Raw genomic sequence first — 20391 nt, 5'->3', positions numbered from 1 at the left:
CGACACGTGCGAAACCATGTCGGGAGAGGTGAGGACGGTCAGGCAAGACCTCCTAGCCTGTGAGCATGAAATCAGCACTTAGATGTTGTTATGTCACAGCCCGGCACCTGGCCCCCTGCCATTCTGGGAAAACGCCACGTTTTCAAAGCACTTACCATGTCCCAGGCACTAGAGTAGTCACACGAGCCCTTGGAGAGCAGGGAGGGGGTCTGGAGGGACAGGACTGGAGATTCGGGACCGTTGGCAGGAGGGGGATGGGAAGGGTGGAGATGGGGAGTGTCAGGGCACAGCTGGAAAGTGGCAAGTGCAGGACTGGGCACAGGGCGGAAGGCTCTGGGCTTCCAAGGTGGTGTGAGGGCACAGGAGGCATTGTCTAGACAGGTCTCCCCATGCACGACCTTGGGGGACCCGGTGCTCCCACTCCTGAGTGTCTCTTAGCAGAGCAGGCTGAACCCGGGCTGGCACTCTGCCCTGTTCTCGGACAGCCTAGCGATCCAGTGTGTTGGGCCTAGGAGGTGAGAGGTGGTGCTCTTGTTGCTGGGGGAAGTCCTTCCAGGGGTCAACCTTGTAGGTGCTCTTAGGGCTCATGTGCGCGGAAGTCTGGGACACGGGGGCACCCTAGAACTTTCACTCTGGCTGTCCTCACCGACTGGATTTTGAAACGAGGAACATGTTGGGGCTCCTCAAAATGTAAATCATAACTTCCAGGCTTCTAAAAGTCACTAAATGGCGTGTGAAGAGACATCGCCATCTGCACGGGATGCCATCCCCGAGTTTTGCTGCACCCCGGCCTCTGGTGGCAGGGGGCGGGCTCGAAAACACCGACGGTAGGCGAGACTGACGAAGAACGACGGTGTGTCCACGCTGAACCAGGTCATCAACAAGTGATCTATTTATGTAGTTTGCTACTGTATAAACCTGATGGAAGAACGCAAGTATACCTGAAGTATAATAAGCAAATCTTGGCACAAGTGTGAGGACGGATCAACAAATTCACCATCATGATGGAAAGTTCTAACACACCATTAGTAATGATAGTAAACTGAAAGGCTCATCAAGGCAACAAAAATAGTAGAGATTTGGAAAATCTCAACAAGTAACCATCTTGGTTTATTGGGCATAACTAGAGCCCCGCGCCGGATAGTTAGAAAATGCTTTCTTTGGGGCGCCTGGGTGGCGCAGTCGGTTAAGCGTCCGACTTCAGCCGGGTCACGATCTTGCGGTCCGTGAGTTCGAGCCCCGCGTCGGGCTCTGGGCTGATGGCTCGGAGCCTGGAGCCTGTTTCCGATTCTGTGTCTCCCTCTCTCTCTGCCCCTCCCCCGTTCATGCTCTGTCTCTCTCTGTTCCAAAAATAAATAAAAACGTTGAAAAGAAGAAAAAAGAAAAAAAAAAAAAGAAAATGCTTTCTTCTCAAGTGCACCTGAAACATTACAAAAATTGAGGATGTATCAGTAGCAGACTTAAGTCTGAACACCTGTCACAGAATCGCTATCAAACCAGCGTGTCCTCTCCCCAGTTCAGTTCTATTCCGTTCAATTCCATTCCATTCAAGTCAATTCAAGTCAATTCAGTTCAGTTCAATTCAATTCAATTCAATTTATATTAAAAAAAAAAAGTGAAAATTGCTATACATGTCTGGAGTTCTTTTAAGTTTATTTATTTATTTTGAGGGAGAGAGAGCGCTGACACATGAGCAGGCTACAGGAAGAGAGAGATGGAGAGAGAGAGAGAGAGAAAGGGAGCAGGGGAGGGGCAGAGAGAGAAGGAGAGAGAGAATCCCAAGCAGGCTCTGAGCTGTCAGTGCCGAGTCCGACGCAGAAAGGGATCCCACAAACCCTGTAATCGTGGCCTGAGCTGAAACCAAGAGTAGGACACCTAACCAACTAAGCCAGCCCGGTGCCCCGAAAGCATCTAGTTTTAAATGCTGATATTGGATGTTGAAAAAGGACAGAAATTGAGCCAATCACTCAGCTAAAGGTGGTAGAAACATCACAACAGAATGAAGATAAGTTGAACGCAGGCAATAATTCAGCTTAAGAGGAAAAATCAACGAAAAAGAAAATAAAGGTAGATTGGGACAGACCAACAAAGCCGCAAGTTTTTTTTTAAGACTAATAAACTAAAAGCAACTCTGCCAACCTTAACCAACGAAGAAAAGGGAGGGAAATAAATAAATAAATAAATAAATAAATAAATAATATTGTAAGGAAAGGGGACCTCATTGTAGATTCAACCAAGCAAAATGGTAACGCGTGTATTATTAAAACAGACAAACCCTTGTCCTGAAATTTAAAAATTTGCTGACATAGCACGAAGGGGAAATAGAAATCTTACTGAATGGTCCCAAATGATAAATAAATTGATTTGTTAAAAATATTTCCTCAAACATAGGAGGAGGGGCAAGTAATTTTTACATGTGACTTGTCACACTGTGATTGGATAATGCCAAATTTCAGAATTATACAAACTGCTTCAGAGAATTTAAAAAAAGAAGGGATTATCCCCAATCTGTGTGACCACAGAATCTGACCCTAAAACCAGAGAAAATCCACTTTAGCAGGAAAAATTACAGTGTTATTCGTGAGAAAGAAGTACAAATTCATGCAAACAGTTAACTCGCCATAGTTTTATCCCAAGAATAAATGGATGTTTGAAAATTAGAAAACTTGTTAATGACATTTATCATATTAACAATTTAGAGGAGGAAAACCATGTGAGTTTCTCTTTAGATGCAGAAACTATTTTGATACAACTGAACATCAATTTATTATAATAAAAGTAGGAATAGAAGAAACCTCCTAATAATGAATTTCCAATAAAACCCTGTCATTTAGTGAAATGTTAGAAGCATTCTTTTTAAAGCCCACAAGGTGAGGACATTCACCACAACTGCTTCTGTTCAACAGTGTCACAGAGGGACATCTAGGAAATAGGGCCAGCCACATATAGAACCTGAAATTTTAAGTTTTCCAGTAGTCACATTTAAAATTTTTAAAAAATCCAAAAAAAAAATTAAAAAAAAAAATCTGCATGCACTGCAGTAGAATGAAAGATTTTATGTAACACAACAAAGTGAAATGTAGTCCTACATTCAAATCGTGTAACAGGGAACATTTTTACACTGCTTCGGTTTTGAGATTTGAATGTAAATGATTACATAAAATTAAATGAAACATTTGTTTTCTCAGTGGCACTGGCTGTGTTTCAAGGGGCCCTTAGGCAGGTGCGGCTTGTGCCTATGACACTGGAGAGCACAGTCCTAGGCAGTGTAATCAGGCAAGAAAAATAAATAAGAAAAAGGACTCGAAAGAACGTTATCACAGTTCACAGATGATATGGTCCTTTGCAATGAAATCCACCTTGAATTAACAGACAAATTATTACAACTTTTTTTTAACGTTTATTTATTTTTGAGACAGAGAGAGACAGAATATGAATGGGGGAGGGACAGAGAGAGAGGGAGACACAGAATGGGAAGCAGGCTCCAGGCTCCGAGCCATCAGCCCAGAGCCTGATGCGGGGCTCGAACTCACGGACCGCGAGATCGTGACCTGGCTGAAGTCGGATGCTTAACCGACTGAGCCACCCAGGCGCCCCAAATTATTACAACTTTTAAGAGAATGTCGTTAGGTGGCCGGAAAAAGGATGAAACATACAAAATCAATTGTAACTCTATACTTTACCAATAAACAGTTACCTTCTTTTCTCACTAACAAGAAAGATCATCTTTCTACATATTTAGGAGACATTTCCTTTCCGTTGCAGATATGTGCTTGTATTTCTATTGAGTTGTCTTTCTTTTATTGAAATGTCTTCTTAATTTTAGGAAGCCTAACCCGTAATTAGCAATATGCATCTTAAATGCCTCCCTCCTCTTTCTAATTTATATAGTTTGCAGAATAGATATTCTCAACAGCAATGTAGTGACCCTTGATGATCTTTTATGGTTAGCTGGCTAAGTGAATCATTTATGAAATCGTTCCCCTCCAAGGCCATAAATATATATTTCTGTTGTCCTAAAAATTTTGCCTTTCACAGGCTTTAATCTATCAGAAACCCATTTTTTGTATATGGATTGAGGAGCAGGTTTAATTTCATTTTTTCCAAGTAGTTGACCAGTTGCCTGGCACCGTTTCATAACGTGTTCTCTATCAATCTACAATACCACGTTTGTCAATTCTCCATTATCTTTCCGGGATTTTTTTTTTCCAGGCTGTCTATTCTGTTTAATTGGTCAGGTGTCTACCTTTGCAATCAAAACCATGACATTTTTCCAGCTTCCTCAGTCATAAGTGTAGAGCAAGACTGTAATGTCCTTTCTCGACAGTGTGCTGGCCGTTCTTAGACCTTTGCTTTTGCATTTATATACCTTTTAAATTTTTCTGATGTTTATTTATTATTGAGAGAGAGAGAGAGAGAGAGAGAGAGAGAGAGACATAGAATCCAAAGCAGGCTCTAGGCTCCGAGCTGTCAGCACAGAGCCCGACGCGGGGCTCGAACCCACGAACTGCAAGACCATGACCTGAGCTGAAGTCGGACGCTTACCCGACTGAACCACCCGGGCGCCCCTTGCATTTATATTTTGTCGTCAGATATCTGTGTTGGGATTTAGATTCTGATGGCATCGAATCTGCAAATCGGTTTGAGGAAAGTGGATGTTTCTATGCGTGAACAGACATCAGTTCCCATCTATTTAGATCTACTGTAATGGCTCCTGTCGATGTTTATAAGTTTCTTCATCCGGTTTTGCACGTCTTTTGTTAGGTTTTGTTAGATTTTCTCCTGTCTTCCGATTCCTACTGTAAGTCCTGTCTCGCCACGATCACTGTGGACGGGCGAAGAAGCTGGCCGCCGAGAATACCTCACAGGCGGTGGAGACAGGTGCAAGCCCAGTGTAGCCCGTGGGCAACGATGTTTTGAAGCCAGGGCCCTGCCTTAAACCTTCGGGCGACTGCTTTCTCTGCAAACGTTGGCTGGGTCCCCGGCTTCCAGCCTCCTGTCTGGGCTGTGCCCTCTTCTCGAGCTTTGTAGCGCTGGTCACCATTGATTGACAACTATGGATTTCTCCCTCTGTCTATTCTTTCACGGTCTGCCTCCCAGCAAGTAGGTTTGCCGTGTCCAGCATGAGGGCAGGCTGGCCCGCTGGCAAGGAAGATGCTTGCTGTGTGACCCTGCCTCATGGCCTAACCTCTCTGGGCCTCAGCTTCTCCATCCATGCAATGGCGATGAGAATGTCTACCTTGTAAAGTAGTTGAGAGGGAATGAATGATTTTCTGTAGAAATCCCTGTAATGAAGCCTTTATAAGTGCTAGGTGTTATGAGGGTGACTCTTTACGGAATGGAAGATTTCACTCGATTCTCACACCCCCTTGGCCAGAGGTCCATGCTGGGGTCAGCCCCTCACCATACCTGTATCCTTCTCTGCATCGCCTCCTGTCTTCACCCAGGGTTTACCAAGCAGGGTGCTGGGAGTGGCCCTCTCTAGACCCCTTGCTGGGTCTCCAGACCCCAGGCCCCTTGCTGGAGCCCCTGTGTGTGAAGCCACCTGCCGTGGGCCCGGCCAGCTTTGTCCAGCTTGCCGCTCCCTCTGCCCGCAGAGCGCCTGGTCCCGCCTGCCTCTTGTCTGCAGGGGCACATCTCAGTGCCAGGGGATGAACAGCCTCCTGTCCTCACCGAGCCACCGAGGGAGGGTGGGAGCCTCGCACCAGGCACGGAGCTCCTCGCCAGCCCCCCACAGCCCCGCTGCCCTCCTGCCGCAGGCTTCAAGGCCTCTGCCCCTGACCGTGAGCTGTATGTATATGCGTGCGGTGGACGCATGTGCATGCACGCATGTGTCGTAGGAGCAGACAGTCCTGCCTGCCCCTCCTGATCTGAGTGAGCTCTGCCAGGCCCCTTTCCAAGGTTCCCAGGGCTCTGCGCACACCGCGATAGAGAAACGAACCCTGTTCCTCGTGTTTCACTGACCAGCCTGCCTGAGGGGGCGGAGAAGAAAGGGAGCCCGAGAACTCTTGCCTCTTGTAACAGCGTGGATGGACCTTAAGGCGTTATGCTAAGTGAAATAAGCCACGCAGAGAAAGATAAATAACCACATGATCTCATTAACATGTGGAATCTGGAAACCAAGCCAAACAGAACGCAGACTCATAGATACAGAGAGCAGACTGGCATTTCCAGAAGGGAGGGGGTGCTGGAGGAGGGAGCATGGACGAAGGGGGTCCGGAAATGCAAACTCTGAGCTTCGCATAGGGATGTAACTCACCGCGTGGGGGCTCACAGTCGGTCGCATTGTAGCAACTTGGTGTGCGACACCCGTAACTAGACTCATCCCTGGTGGTCATTTCACAATGGCTGCAAATGTCCCATTGCTACATGGTACACCTGAAAGGATCATATACTTTGGGATGTCAACTATACCTCAATTTTTAAAAAAAGCCAAGTGCATTACTCTACACCATGACAAAGCATTAGAAAATATATCTTGGGGCACCTGGGTGGCTCAGTCGGTTAAGGGTCCGACTTCGGCTCAGGTTATGATCTCAAGGTTGGTGGGTTCGAGCCCCGCGTCGGACTCTGTGCTGACAGCTCGGAGCCTGGAGCCTGCTTCGGATTCTGTGTCTCCCTCTCTCTCTGCCTCTCCCCGGCTCACGCTCCGTCTCTCTCTCTCAAAAGTAAATAAACATTAAAAAAATTAAAAAAAAAATACAGAGAGAGAATGAGAGAGAACAGGGTTTTGAATCCCAGGAACCTGGCTCAAATCCTCACCTCCCCGGCTTCTCTCTGATCTGGACTACACTGATGGCCCAGGGCTGGCCTGAAGGCATCCTCCTGACTCATCTTGCCTACCCTGGGTCTTTCCTCGCCCCGAGAAAGAGCCAGGGAGCCTGCAGTTTCCCAGGGGGTTGCCTTGAGGGTGTGCGGGAGTCCGGGTCGAACACAGAGCACTGGGAACATAGAGCCCTTTCCCTGTGGCCTCTCGCCGCTGGCCCCTGCAAGGTTCCGCTGCGTCCTTTGGCCCTGGGCCGCCCCCACCCAGCCCTCAAGTCTGGGGTGGAGAGCAGGAGGGCGGGAGGGGTTGCAAGATGTTGCTGCCGGGTAAATAGGCAGAGCAAGCCGCTCTGATTGGCTTTGGGGAGGCGGACACTGTCTATATAAATGGTGATTGCATCCTCTGTGCCTTTTAACTGTCACGGAGGAGAGGAGAGAGAAGGCTGCCTGTGAGTACTGCTCTTTGTCCTTAGAGCCTGGGGTCACCAGAGCCCCTGGAGAATTCCAGCTCCTGGATGGCTGTGACCCTGGGGTGGGGTGGGGGTGGGGGGCTGGACGTGGCTTGTTCATTCCAGCCTGGTTGATTTCCTCTGGCCGGGACGGCTTGGCATCGGGCGGTGAGCCGGTGGGGCACACCAGAGGGACTTTTTACTGAAATGGATGCCAACCTAAGTCACCTGTCTTTTCGTGTGTCTCCGAGCAACAGGTCAGGGAAAGAGACAGAAACTTCGGATGGTTTTTTTAGCCGGTGTTCTCTGAGCCGTAACAAAGTGAGTGGAAATGAGTTTCTGGGCTGGTTCGTGGTGTATGTGGAGCCCACGGAGGCTCGGGTGGGGTGGGGTGGGGAAGGAGGACCCTGTCTGCATGGCAGGCAAAACATGTCCCCCCCACCCCCAGGCTCCTGCCCTCAGTGCCAAGGACCGCTAACAGTCCTCCCTCAAAATGCTTATAAACACCGGCTCTGATGTTTGTCAGCGGCCCCTGGGGAATACAGTAGGCGGTCAATAATGAGAGCTATAGAATTAATCAGCACGCCAACTGCAGGTGGGAATGCCCCTGCCCGGGATGTATTATTTTCTCCGGTTTCCGAGGGACATCCGAGCAAAGGATATGAGTCCCCCCCGCCCAATCCTATTCCTCTCTTAAAGGCTTCAAGCCCTGGGTGCTTGTGCTTGGTTTCTCATTCATATCAGTAGGATCTCGCCTCCGGAAGAGAACGAAGGCTAAGATCCCATTGCGACATCAAAGCTGGTCTCTGTGGGTTTCCAGGGTGCCAACGAGACACAGGCTCTTTCTGCCCGAGGGTGGCCCGTGAGGCCCCCGGGCAAAGACAGGTGACATCTAGGACAGTTAACATGGAGGCAAGCTGAGGAGGGCGGTTCTGAAAGGGAAAAAATCGTGTCCTTGACTGTGGCCGCTCCCTCTCTTCTGGGCACGCGGTGGGTGTGCCTCCGGCAGCAGCCAGTTTGATGATAATAATTACAAAAAAAAACCCCCACAAAAACCAAAAAACCAAGATCCTGCCAACCCCCTACAAATTCAAATAAACGGGTGGGGGGTGGTTATTTATGTTTCCCCCTCTTCAAGGTGTTGATCCTTCTGAAGGTTTTCCCCTGTGATGTTTGGAAACTCCGTTTGCATCTGGTGGCGAGTTTGGGGAAAGACTCCAGGAAAATTAAGAGTCTGTGGATATCTTATTTATTTAAGTTTATTTATTTATTTTCAGAGAGAGAAAGCACAAGTAGGGGAGGGGCAGAGAGGGAAGGAGGGGGAGAGAGAGAGAGAGAGAGAGAGAGAGAGATAGAGATAGAACCAGGCAGACTCTGAGCTGTCAGCACGGGCACGGAGCCCAGCGCAGGGCTTGAACCCACAAACCGTGAGATCATGACCTGAGCTGAAGTCAGACGCTTAACCGACTGAGCCCCCCAGGCGCCCCACGACTCTGTGGATATTTGAGGAGAGAGGTCCTGAAATTTTCAAGGTGCTCATCCACGTTTCTGGACGGGGATGCTCGGGCCACGAGGGGGCCGTCAGAGGGACCTGTCCGGGCTTCTGAGTGCACACACCCATGAGTAAAACTACCTATGAGCCATGTGGGCTTCCCTGAGCCCTCTTCCTCCTTTCCAGAGCAGGGATAGTCTTGCTACTTTGCAAAGCCATCGTGAGGATTGAGAGCACAGAGTTTCAGTGCTCACGCCGGTGCCCTGTGTGTAGTGACAGTCTCAGCATTTGCTCGGGGGCACGGGGGACCGCAGATCTGGTACAGCCTCTGCCCGTTTCTGTCTCAGCTGGGCTGAGCCCAGCTGGGGGCTCAGGTCAGACACCGCCTATCACACGTGGTGAACGGGGAACACCCAGACCACACTCTGGGGGGGGGGGCAGGCGCTGCCTCCCCAGCCTGGCCCAGAGCCCCCTCTGGGTGGGCACAGGGAGGGGGCCGTGCAGGAGCCTATGGCCACCCGGCCACAGAGGTCAGGGGAGGAGGCTGGCTTCAGCATCAGAAACACCAGCACCCGCTGCTCCCGTGATGGGTTGTTTGGCCGTGATCAGGGGCACCAGCCCCCCTGAGCCTTGGTCACGCAGCAGCAGTAACACTCTGGGCAGGATCATCGACATTGCTAAATGACATAAGGCATATGACAAATTGAGCAGAACTTAGGCAACAGAGATTCATCTGGTTTCTCTGAACATAGGATGTGGCAACTGAGGGGCAGCATTTTCTGGGCTTTGAACTCGGGGTAACCTCAAACACAGGTTTCTTAGCAACACCGGGGACAGGCCAGCGGCCACCCCCCAGGAGTAATGGGGAGTTCACAGTGAATTGAGGACTCAGGATTTACCACTGAACTGATTTGTGAGGGGTGGGGGAGCGGAATGGAGGCTTCCCAAACAGTGTGCCAAAACATACTGAATCGACTCACAGTGGCAGGTGTCATATATTTGGAATAGATGATAAATCAATATGTGATGTGGCCACGGGATGCGACCGCTGTAATGAAAAGAAGCAACCAGCTAGAATGGCACTGAATAGTCTAAAAGGTCTATGGAAAAGGGCAGATGGCTGTGGCCTTTTGTGAACTGCTAATGTGGCTGCAAGAGAGTAAGAGGAAAGGGGGTGAGGATTTTAAGGGGGAGGAGAGGCGCTTTCCCTTAAGGAAGAGTTTCTTCTGGAATTGCACTGAAATGAAATGGAAAACGAGGGGAGGTAGTTAAAGTGGGACTCACTGGCTCTTTCTTGCATAAAACCGTTTGATAGCAAACACAGAGGGTATTATGCTAAGTGAAATAAGTCAGGGAAAAGACAGAGATCATATGATTTTACTCAGATGTGGGATTTAAGAAGCACCACGGATGAACACAGGGGAAGGGATGGAAAAATAAGATTAAAGAGAGGAGACAAACCATAAGAGACTCTTAAAAAGAACAAATGGGGGGGGCTGCTGGAGGGGAGGTGGGGGCATGGGCTAAGTGGGGGACGGGCATTAAGGAGGGCACTTGTCGGGATGAGCGCTGGGCATTGCATGTAAGTGATGCATGACCGGGTTCTACCCCTGAAATCATTATGACATTATGTAATGACATTATATGTTAACTAACTTGGAGTTAAATTTAAAAAAAACAAAAAGTTGGAAGCAGAAACAGACGTGAACAAATGAGAAAAGCTAGCGGAGACGGGGTGTTCGTGCTTGCCAAGGCTGATGGCGGGTGGGTGACGTTTCTGTGTCATCCTGGGTCTTCCGGAAAGAAATGGACAATGTGCAAAAGAACCGAACGCCTTACACCTCCTGATTTCCATTCGGGGATTGACATCTCTGGGGGACAAATTCAGTAGGAAAAGGAAGCGACATGCCATTTTTCACGGCAATGCCACCTTCACGCAGACAAGGGACAGAGCACGTGGGAGGTGGGACAGTGTTCGGGGACACCGTGAGCCCTGCCCGGCAGGTGTTACTAAGAGGAGAGTGTGAGCTTTTTTTTTTCTTTTCGTATTATGACCAAATAATACACGTACCTTGATGACAACTGTACGAATTATCTGAGGTCAGGACACCGTAATAATATCAACAGGTTTGTGGCCAACATGTTTTTTCCCTCTGAAGTCGCGTAGGGTATTCGATTTCTCAGTTGGCTGTTTATTACGTCGCGATACGTTTGCACAGGTGTAGTTGGAAGCAGCAGTGTCTGACCACGGGACTAAAAGTGAAATCGTGGCATGCATGGCTGCTATCCATACAGAACTGGCAGGCCAGGAAAACACTTGGACAGGTGTTCTTTAGCCAGCGCATGATTGAGAAGCCGCTCAAAGTTCCCTCCTCTTTCCCGTCCAAGGAGCGAGGCCGTCCCCGCAGCTGGATCTGTCCCGGGTGGGGATTTCCTCCCGTTTCTCCCACGCTGTGCTGGGGTTCTGTCACCGCCAGATATTCCGAACGGGCCGGGACTCCTTTCACACGTGCTGATTTCCCACCATCAGTGGCAACAGATGGCAGACGCAGACAGCCTTAGAGACTGCCCGCAGCGTCCCGTGGCCCTGCCCGGTTGACAGGGGAGGGAGCAGGTGCAGAGAGACCAGGAATCTGGTGTCAGTGGCGCAGCCTCTTTACAGCAGAACCAGGATTCAAGCCCGTCTACTCTGATCCCGGATGCACGTTCTTTCTCCTGCCCACGGCTGCTAGGGAGGAAGCGCACAGCCCGTGGAATTGCAAGTTGAAAAACCCGATTCTGCACAGTGTAGCAGGGCAAGTCTCTAAGGCGGGCCGCGCTGCCCAGACAGGAGGAAGAGGCTTCCTGGGCATCCGAACTGACCTGGTAGAAAGCCCCCTGCCCGCCAGCTCAGGGCCCTTGCCAGATTAATGATTATGCAGCCTGCTTAGAATTCTCAGGATCACTGCCATCCAATAAACTGAAGATGCGGGGGGGGGGGGGGGGGGAGGGTCAGCCTCCAGCAGAGAGCCGCAATGAGTGTGTGTCCTGTCATGACCACCAGCTAAGCCGGGGAGGCCCCGTGCGAGCTGCCTTGATCCCTACGGCCTCTGGGAAATCTTTATCGGGAGCTCAGAGAGAGGAGATGGGTTTCCTGAATTTTAGTCCCACGTGTTTCCGGGTTTGTCAAGCCCTACTCTGGCCCAAGCCCTACTCTGGCCAGGGCTGTGGGGGACAGGCCGAGCCTGTGTCCGAATCCACTACATTCATTAGGGACCAGGTCAGAGTGAAGGGCCCAGCTGTGTCCCTAGCCTCTCGGTGCCAAGGCCTGGCCATGTGCTCCAGGCATGGTCGTGGTCCCAACGAGGTTATTGAGAAGATTAAGAAGAGAATAGACGCTAAGAACTTCCCACGGTGCTTGGTACCCGTGAGCTAATATAGATGCTGACCATTCTCTAAACCAGGGAGAGTCCCGGGCACCTGGTTGAGCGTCCGACTTCAGCTCAGGTCACGATCTCACGGTCTGTGGGTTCGAGCCCCGCGTCGGGCTCTGTGCTGACAGCTCGGAGCCTGGAGCCTGCTGCGGATTCTGTGTCTCCCTCTCGCTCTGTCCCTCCCCTGCTTGTGCTCTCTTTCTCTCTCTCTCTCAAAAATAAATGTTAAAAACAATTAAACCAGTGCGAGTCCCTCTTTCAACAAGGACACCCCAATTTACATGGAAGTAACTGCACGTGTGGAAGACAGAGGTGTGTGTGTAATAGGGAGTACCGGACTTCATTCCTGGAACCGTAGGGAAGGGCACTTTGGCGTGAAGGACGGAGTGCTTGGAAGGACACGGCTTTGTGCCTGAGCTTTGCCACCACTAGTTTCACATCTGGGAAGGGCCCTGACACCTCTGAGCCCTGACCTTTCACATTTCCCACCTGCAAAACTAGGGCGGCTCTGAGCACGGAGCCTGACGCGGGGCTCGATCCCGTGAACCACGAGATCGTGACCTAAATCGAAACCAAGAGGCGGATGCTTCATGGACTGAGCCACCCGGACGAGCCCCCACCCAAACCCCTATTTTTTTAATAAAAAGTTTTACCTGAGCGCCAGCTCCATATGGGGCGTGTATCTCCCAGGGGCGCTCCGAGGTGGGCATTTTCACCCGGCTCCTTTGTGCCGGGCTGAGAGGGAGCCTCGGGAAGGGCAAGGAGATACCGCGGCATCTCTGTGACAGAAGAGGTGACCTCGGGGCCTCTCAGGGGCTGTTGGGATGCTTCATGTGCTGCATAGTCCCTGAAGAAGACGCTAATTTAAAGGACGTAAAGCTCCCACATGGCTTGTTAACTAGAGTCCTGAGTTACAGAGGCGCGTTCGGGGTCTCTTTTAAGGCAAATTGAGAGCTAGTCGCCCTTATTGCTGGAAGGCTCTCATCGCTAGGAACTTCCTCATGCTCTCGGCTAGAAGCGTTCCTCATGTTGGCTGGATGTATGTATGCTCTTGTGCCCACAGAGAAAACATTCGTCAAGGAACCAGGTGACTCGGGAAAATCTGCCCAATTCCTTTTGTGCCCACATTGATAGTGATGTACTTGGGGGAAAAGAGATAAAACCTCATGGGCCCAGAGGCAGAAGGGTTTGTTTGTTTGTTTGTTTGTTTTTCATCATAATTATGGTTCGTTTTCCCTAGAATAGTATAAAAAAAGTGTAAACCCTTCATTGTATCAAGTTTCCTGGAAGGTCAGGAAAGGTTGACTGAGTGCCCAGCCCCCCCGGGTTTGAAAAGACCATGGCTTGGGAGCACCAGCAGGTAGGACCACGGACAGACACAGAGCACCTTGTCCCGGCCCGTCTCCAGCCCTCCCAGAGGGACGGGCACCCCCCGGCACCCCAACTGCGGACTTGGTTGGTCCTGTCAGTTCAAGTGCATCATCACTGCAGTCCCACGGGTGCCCGGCCACCCTACCCTGTACCTGTGAGACACCGCCTAGGGCCTGGCTTGGGTTCTGGCCAAACCACCATGGCCAAGGCTGATCCGTGGTCTGCAGGGGCTGCTGGGGCCAGAGGAGAGGGAAGCTGAAGTCCAAGGTGAAAAGTCAGGGTCTAGGCTGGGGAAATAGAGTCATTATTGAGGCTGGAGGGCCAGAGGCTAGGCATGACCTGGATATTAGGGACGCAGGTGGGGGTGGGTCAGGGTTTCTTGGGGGAGGGGCCCGTTGTTCCTGAGCAATTGTCTCTTGTGGCAGATACGTGGTCATGGGCTTGTGGTTACAGCTGTCTTAAAGGTAGAGAGTAGGGTACCATATATCATATTTCAAAACCCAAATGTTTAGAGGGCCAGAAGATTTTCCATTCATCTGCTCATGTATTTCTTCATTCATTCCTCACTCAGCAAGCATTTGAGGCCAGGTCACTGGCCCTGGGTCAGTGATTGGTCCTGAGAAAGCAAAAAATCAACAGCTGAGGACTGTGCGTGGAGAAGCCCCAGTTAGCAGCGGATGTCAGGGGAACGAGAAATCACAAAACCAAGCAACCCCTGGCTCAGGCGGGAGGCATGAGGGGGAGCAGGGGGCTCATATCTTCCTGAGTGTGTGGGGCCAGAGCTGGGCACTGACCCAGGGGCTGGGGAGTCAGAAGTTCAGGGATAGGCCGGGCTTGTCCGCACGCAACACAGCAGGGACGGAGGCAGCCGGCCAGCCCTGTGATCGGCTTATGTCCACGGAAGAGCTTCCGAGGGCCAGGAAAGACATGAGACACAAACTCTGTCATTGTCTACACCTCCCAGCCAATATTTGCCCGGCTTGGGGGCATGAAATATCAAACCGCTTCAAAACAAGCACAAGATTCTCTGTGGCTTTGCACTAAGAGCCTTCTGGAGAGATCTCAGGGGGACACAGTTGGCAAGTAAGTGGCAAAACGGCTGGAAAATAGCGACTGGCTCTCGTCTTATAGGTGGAAGAGGACGATTTCTTTTGGGGGCGAGCCGGGGTGTGTGTGTCTGTTTTTCCTGAGGCATCTCCTGTTGGCCATCCGTCTGTGCCATTTTGTTCCCACTGGAAAGGAGCAGCCGATTCTCCGAGAACCGAAGCATCTTTCCCCATCCTTCCCAGGTCCCCGTGCTGGGTCTCCAGCTTGTGCACGTGCCTCCGCTCAGCAGTGCAAGTGCCCTGAACATTTACTTCGCAAGGCGTTTTTCGTAGTCATTCGCCCAGGACGAATCATAAAGGCAAAGATACTGAGATTTGATTACCTAAAAAGTGAAATCCTCATAGTCAGAAGAAAATTACTAGCAAAATTAGGTCAGACAAAAAATGAAGAGAATGTCTGCAAAAGGTATCACCGACCTGAGGCCAAGCCAATTATAGTAGAGCTTTTGCGATGAAATGAACAGGGGCGCCTGGACGGCTCAGTCGGTTACGTGTCTGACTTCAGCTCCATGAGCCGGTCCATGAGTTCGAGGCCCACGTCGGGCTCTGTTCTCACAGCTCGGAGCCTGGAGCCTGCTTCGGATCCTGTGTCTCCCTCTCTCTCTGCCCCTCCCATGCTCACGCTCTCTCTCTCTCTCCTCAAAAGGAATAAACTGTTGAAAAACAGTCCTTTGAGGTAGTGCTGTTACGGTCACGATTTTTTTTTTAGATGACATTTGCCACTGTGGCACTTTCCACCAGGTAGTGCAGCCAATGACACCTGAGTCAGAGGCCTTTGGCTCTCAATCCTGCCATGTTGGCCAATGGGTTGCACCAACTCTTTCTCCTAAGTCAGGGGAAAATGGGAGCGACCCAAATGTTCACGGTGGAAGTGCATTGTGAATGTAGCACAGACAAGCTGTGAACTACGATACAAGCGTGAGAAATCACATGGTAGAAAAACATGTATCTACATGGGGCATGCGCTCATAATTGCTCAGCAAGAAAGCAAGCTGGCAGAAAGGTCTGCAAATCCATACAGTTTTAGTTGAATTCAAATCATGTCAAGCTGAACTCCTTAGATCCGGGGTAAAAACCAAGTTTTATTCTCTGTGCAGTATTTGAGATAATCAGCCGCTCCCAACGAAAAATGAAGTTCAAAGCCTGCAGGGCCAGGGAATGATAAACCGGAAGATGAAGCTTTGTGGCTTTGCACTCAGAGCCGTTGGAAAGTCTGGCCATGATATTCTGGATGATAAGCAGAACCTTCCTTGGCCCTGAGCTTATGAAACGCAAAGGTGTGCTGGGACTTTGGGCGATCACTGTGGTTTGTTCGCATTCACTCTTGCTAGAACTTGGAACCTTACTTTATATCGCAGTCACTGCCACTCGTTCATTAAGGTAAAAAATATATCCCCAAATGATAACACAGATGAGGGTTTGTTCTAACAATCCATCTTGAAGGGAGCTGGAAACTTCCAACGACATCCGTTGGGCCGCTCACACAATGGGGAGCACCGTGGAGAGAGCACCAAGGAATGGAAAGGCACCCTCAGACTGACTCACCTCTGCTAAGATGCCTTCCTGGCGCGAACTTTCGTCAGGCCTCTGTGGGCGTCTTCGTTCGTGCTCACTTCGGCTTGCTGAGCCCAGGTTTATCGAGGAATCCTGCTAGCCAGCTCGTCGAGGAATGCTCCACCCTCCATGTCTTCTTCCCCCACCCTGGACACCATGCCAACGTGCTCTGAGGAACGTTCCATCTACTTCCTACCTCCCTGTCGGCTGTGAGTCCCCACGTGTCCTGGTGCATTACGAGCTAAGCTCTGTCTCCCTCCCCTGTTGCAGTAGTCTTGAAAAAAATCTTCTTGCGTTTAACAAGTGTCCAGGGAATCATTTCTCTTTACCACCTTTTACCTCATACAAATTGTCAAAAAATAAAAAAAAAAATTAAAAAAAAAAATCCACAGACACCCAGCACGGACCGCGGGCAACAATGGAAGAAGTTCTGGAGTTGTGACCCCAGGTTCACCGCTGTGCCGTGTGCAGAGGGCCTAGAATCACCTCCCATCCAGCACTTACTCCCCTGGGCAAGTCAGTCGTGAATTATAAAGCTTTCAACTATGGACGGGATTCAGAAATGCACCCCTTGCTCAGCACACAGTGGTCTCTTGGAAATACAGGGAACGTTCTGGAAGGACATGCATCAGAATTCCGAGCGGCGGGATTCCGGGTGAATAGTTTGCTCTGTGTCGTCCCAGTTTCCTGCTTTGATCTCACGTGTGCAAATTCACCTATTTGCTAAAACCCGTCTGTAGTCCCCAAATCAACGCTCCTGGCGCTTTCCTGACCGCTCCGAATGCGCACGCCTGTAGCCCGATGACACACTTGAGGTGCTCGGTGTGGTCGTTTCCTGCTGGGGTGACCCGCCCTCCACCTTCGTGTGTCAACCAGGGGTCTGTGTTGTGCGAAACCTTTCGTGTTATTAATGCTTCTGTGTTATTCTTGGTAGTGCCGCCGTTTACGAAATGGCTCAGAGAGAAGGTGCTGGAGCTGGGCGTAGGGGTTCTCCATGTGCAAGGTGCCGTGCGCCTTCGGGAGAAAACGCCTGTGTTAGGGAAGCTTCGTTCAGGTATGAGTTACAGAGCAGCTGGCCATGAGTCCAAACTTAGCGAATCAATCAATGTCAAATCCAGTGTCTCTAAGAAACACATAAAGGTGCGTCTGGGTGGCTCGGTTGGTCGAGCGTCCAACTCTTGGTTTCTGCTCAGGTCACGATCCCAGGGTTGTGGGAAGGAGCCAAGAGGAGCCTGCTTAAGATTTCCTCTCTCTCTCCCTGCTCTCTCTCTCTAATACTATATATATATATATATAATATATATATATATATATTATATATATATATATATTTCTTATAACATAATTATATAACGTGATGTATTGATTGGTTGACAAATGTGACCCGAGACGCAAGACCCTCACCCTGCGTTTCCCCTCGGGAACGATCCCGTGTTCTCTAATTCAGTGTCCACGGAGACTTTGTGGAACCTAACTACCACGAGTACCCAGAATCGCCCGCGTTTTACTGACATGGTGAGGGAGGACAGCACTGTGTTTGAGAAGCAGGTTGCATACAGGAGTGTGGTCCCTGCTGGGCTGGCATCGTAAGGAAGCAGACACTAGCTGATGGGAACTTGCGCCCCCTGGGCTCCGGGCCGAGGGCCTGACGTGTGCCGGGAGTGCACCTCCACGCCTTCCTGAGGGGTCGGCATTGCCATGTGTGTCTCTCGTGCAGGCAGAGAGGCTCAGAAGGTTACGCTCGCTTGTCCCTGTCCGCTGGCTCGCAAGGGTCGAGGCCGGACTCGGTGGGTCAGTGGTCGTCATCAAGGTTGGGATGGGCCAGGAAAACGGTGTGTACTTCCCGCCCCTTTCACTGCCGCAGACGATGAAAAGTCGGGAGTGGCTGGCGAGTGGTAGAACCAGCGGTCTGCCGCCGTGTCCAAATCTGGTGGTGCGTCCACCCATCTGGACATGGAGGGAGGTGCTCCCGACCCGGGATCTGGGGGTTTCCATCGCTGCCCAGGCGGTCCTAGCAGTCAGCTTGCTGGTAACTGCCCGACCCCAGTTGAGAGGCCATCCTGTTTGCTAACTGATTTATTTTCTCTCGCGGTGAAGGTCCTGCCCCTGGCGGAGACCACGCACCATGAACTCAAGCGAATTCCGGAGGAGAGGAAAGGAGATGACGGACTTCGTGGCGGACTACTTGGACGGCATCGAGGGACGCCAGGTCTACCCTGACGTGCAGCCTGGCTACCTTCGGTCGCTGGTCCCCTCTACTGCCCCTGAGGAGCCAGATGCGTTTGAGGACATCATCAATGATGTTGAGAGGATAATCATGCCAGGGGTAAGTGTGTCCCCAAGGCTGGAAGAAGGGAGGGCTAGCCGTGAGGTAGCACCTACTGGGCACGGGGCAGGTCACACGTGCTATCCTCCCTGGTCCTCACAGCCCCCTTGCTGGAGAGAGACTTATCATTTCTACTTTGTAGCTGAGGCAACTGACGCCCAGCGAGGTTAGGCGATCAGCCTGAGGTCACACCGCTAGTAAGCCGTGGAGCCAGGACCGCCACCCAGATGGTGTGGGCTCCGAGGGCAGTGAGTATTCTTCCCCCCCCATCCCCCTGTAAGCCCCAGGTCAGGTCCCACCCCAGGCCCCTGGTACGTGCGTGTGAGTCATCCGACCTTTGGAGGACACAGGGCCCTGGTGGCTGTTTTCAAGGAAGTTCAGATTGAAGCATATTCCTAATATTCTTGTGTTTAGCAGACGGCACATATTTATTTCACTGGAGATGTGGGAGGCATCTGTTTCTGTGCAGACCCCTGTCCCCTGAAGCCAGTGCGTCCCAGGGCCACTGACCCGGGGCAGGGCTGCTCCTCAAGACCGAGAGCGCCTCTTTCAGACCCGCTGCTCACTTCTCATTCTCCCAGGGGTTTCCTTTGACATTTGTGCTTGGAGGCAAGTGCAGGATCCCAGATCTCGCCCTGAGGTTGTGCAAACACGCTGAGCCCCTCCAGGGGAGGTGTGGTTAAATGTCAGGCCGAGAGGGCGCTCCTGCCAAATGTGCAAACACCCGGGGGCTGAGCGGCTCAGACAACAGAGGTTTGCTTCTGGGGCTGGGCCAGCGGATTTGATTCTTGGGGGGGATTCTCCCCCAGGCTTGCGGATGGCCGCCTTCTGGGCACATTTTCACCTGGCCTTTCCTCCTTGCCCAGGCCCCGCCTCGGGGTCCAATGGAGCCCTAATTGCGCTCCAGAGGCCCCACTCCTAAGACCATCACAGTGCGTGTTAGGGCTTTGGCACAGGAATCTGGGGGCACAAACATGCCATCCATGGGGAAGGTGGGAGACAGCGGAACGTGAAGTCTTGGTATGAAGGGGGCGGTCAGTGTGCAGAGCCGCGCTGGGCAGTGCAAGGTCCTGGGTCCCTGGGTGGGATTCCAGCCCTCCCAGTGCTCTGTGCGGTTGCAGGGAAAGGAGGTGAGGTCCGGCGGGGTGGGGGTGGGGGGGACTCCGTCTGCAGGTCTGCAGAGCGAGTGCAGGAACATCCATCTCGGGCGTGGGTGCGAGCTTGAGCTGGGAGGCAAAACAAAGTCATTCCTGTCCTTGGCCAGGTGTCCGGGCCGGCAGGGAGGGCACCCAGGGAGGGGCCTCCATGGGGCACTTATCAGTTGCAAAGGCATTGACTTAAAAGAGAACATAGTAGCATTAGGTTAATTTCTTTCCTGGCCCGGAGTGTTTCCTTCTTCTGATTCTTCAAAGAAATGAAAATGTTTTCCGGGCCCCTAAAATTTTCATGGAGCCTGGACACTGGGCCCATCTCAGCGCCACCACCAGCCTCGGTTGCCTGACCACCACCACCCACCCCCAGGCTGGGGCTGTGCTCAGCTTCTCACTCGCTCCAGACCATCCACCGTCTTTCACCGTCCCGCCGGCTGGCTTCTCCGTGGCTCTGCTGAGAGCCCCCGGCCACCCCTGCCCCCACCCCAGGCTGAATCGCCTCGTTCTCCCCGGGCTCCTGCTGCTCATGTCCGTCCCTTCACCCCTCAGCGCTCCAGGCGCGTCCCCGCTGCCCCCTCGTCCTCCTCAGGTGCTTGCCTGCGCTCAGCATGCAGACGTGGGGTGGCCTTGGTGGCTGTGGGACCGGTCTTAAGTCCCCAGGAGTCTGCACAAATCCTGTCGGCCGCTCCCAGTTCTCTGAGAGCTCCTGGGCAGCGACCTGCCCGATCAGGGGGTCTCTTGTGTCACGGGGGACCCTGTGGCCA

At 51.6% G+C, this 20391-nt stretch overlaps 1 protein-coding gene across 2 annotated transcripts in view; it reads left to right on the top strand.

Annotated features, from left to right (window-relative positions):
- The window catches only part of DDC (dopa decarboxylase), an 80729-nt gene that overhangs the window by 1200 nt on the left and 59138 nt on the right, over positions 1-20391 (top strand). The window contains exons 1-2 of one of the 2 annotated variants that reach the window (XM_030307679.1): positions 7192-7214; positions 18248-18476. In XM_030307679.1, coding sequence (XP_030163539.1) covers positions 18276-18476 — 201 coding nt within the window. In that variant the 5' untranslated portion in view covers positions 7192-7214; positions 18248-18275. Of the gene's footprint in view, positions 1-7191; positions 7215-18247; positions 18477-20391 lie in introns of those variants that run through there. The other variant, XM_030307678.1, reaches the window with a different exon arrangement.

This window comes from Lynx canadensis, chromosome A2 (genome assembly GCF_007474595.2).
Source record: "Lynx canadensis isolate LIC74 chromosome A2, mLynCan4.pri.v2, whole genome shotgun sequence".
NCBI lineage: Eukaryota > Metazoa > Chordata > Mammalia > Carnivora > Felidae > Lynx > Lynx canadensis.
This window is presented reverse-complemented; position numbering and strand designations above follow the sequence as displayed.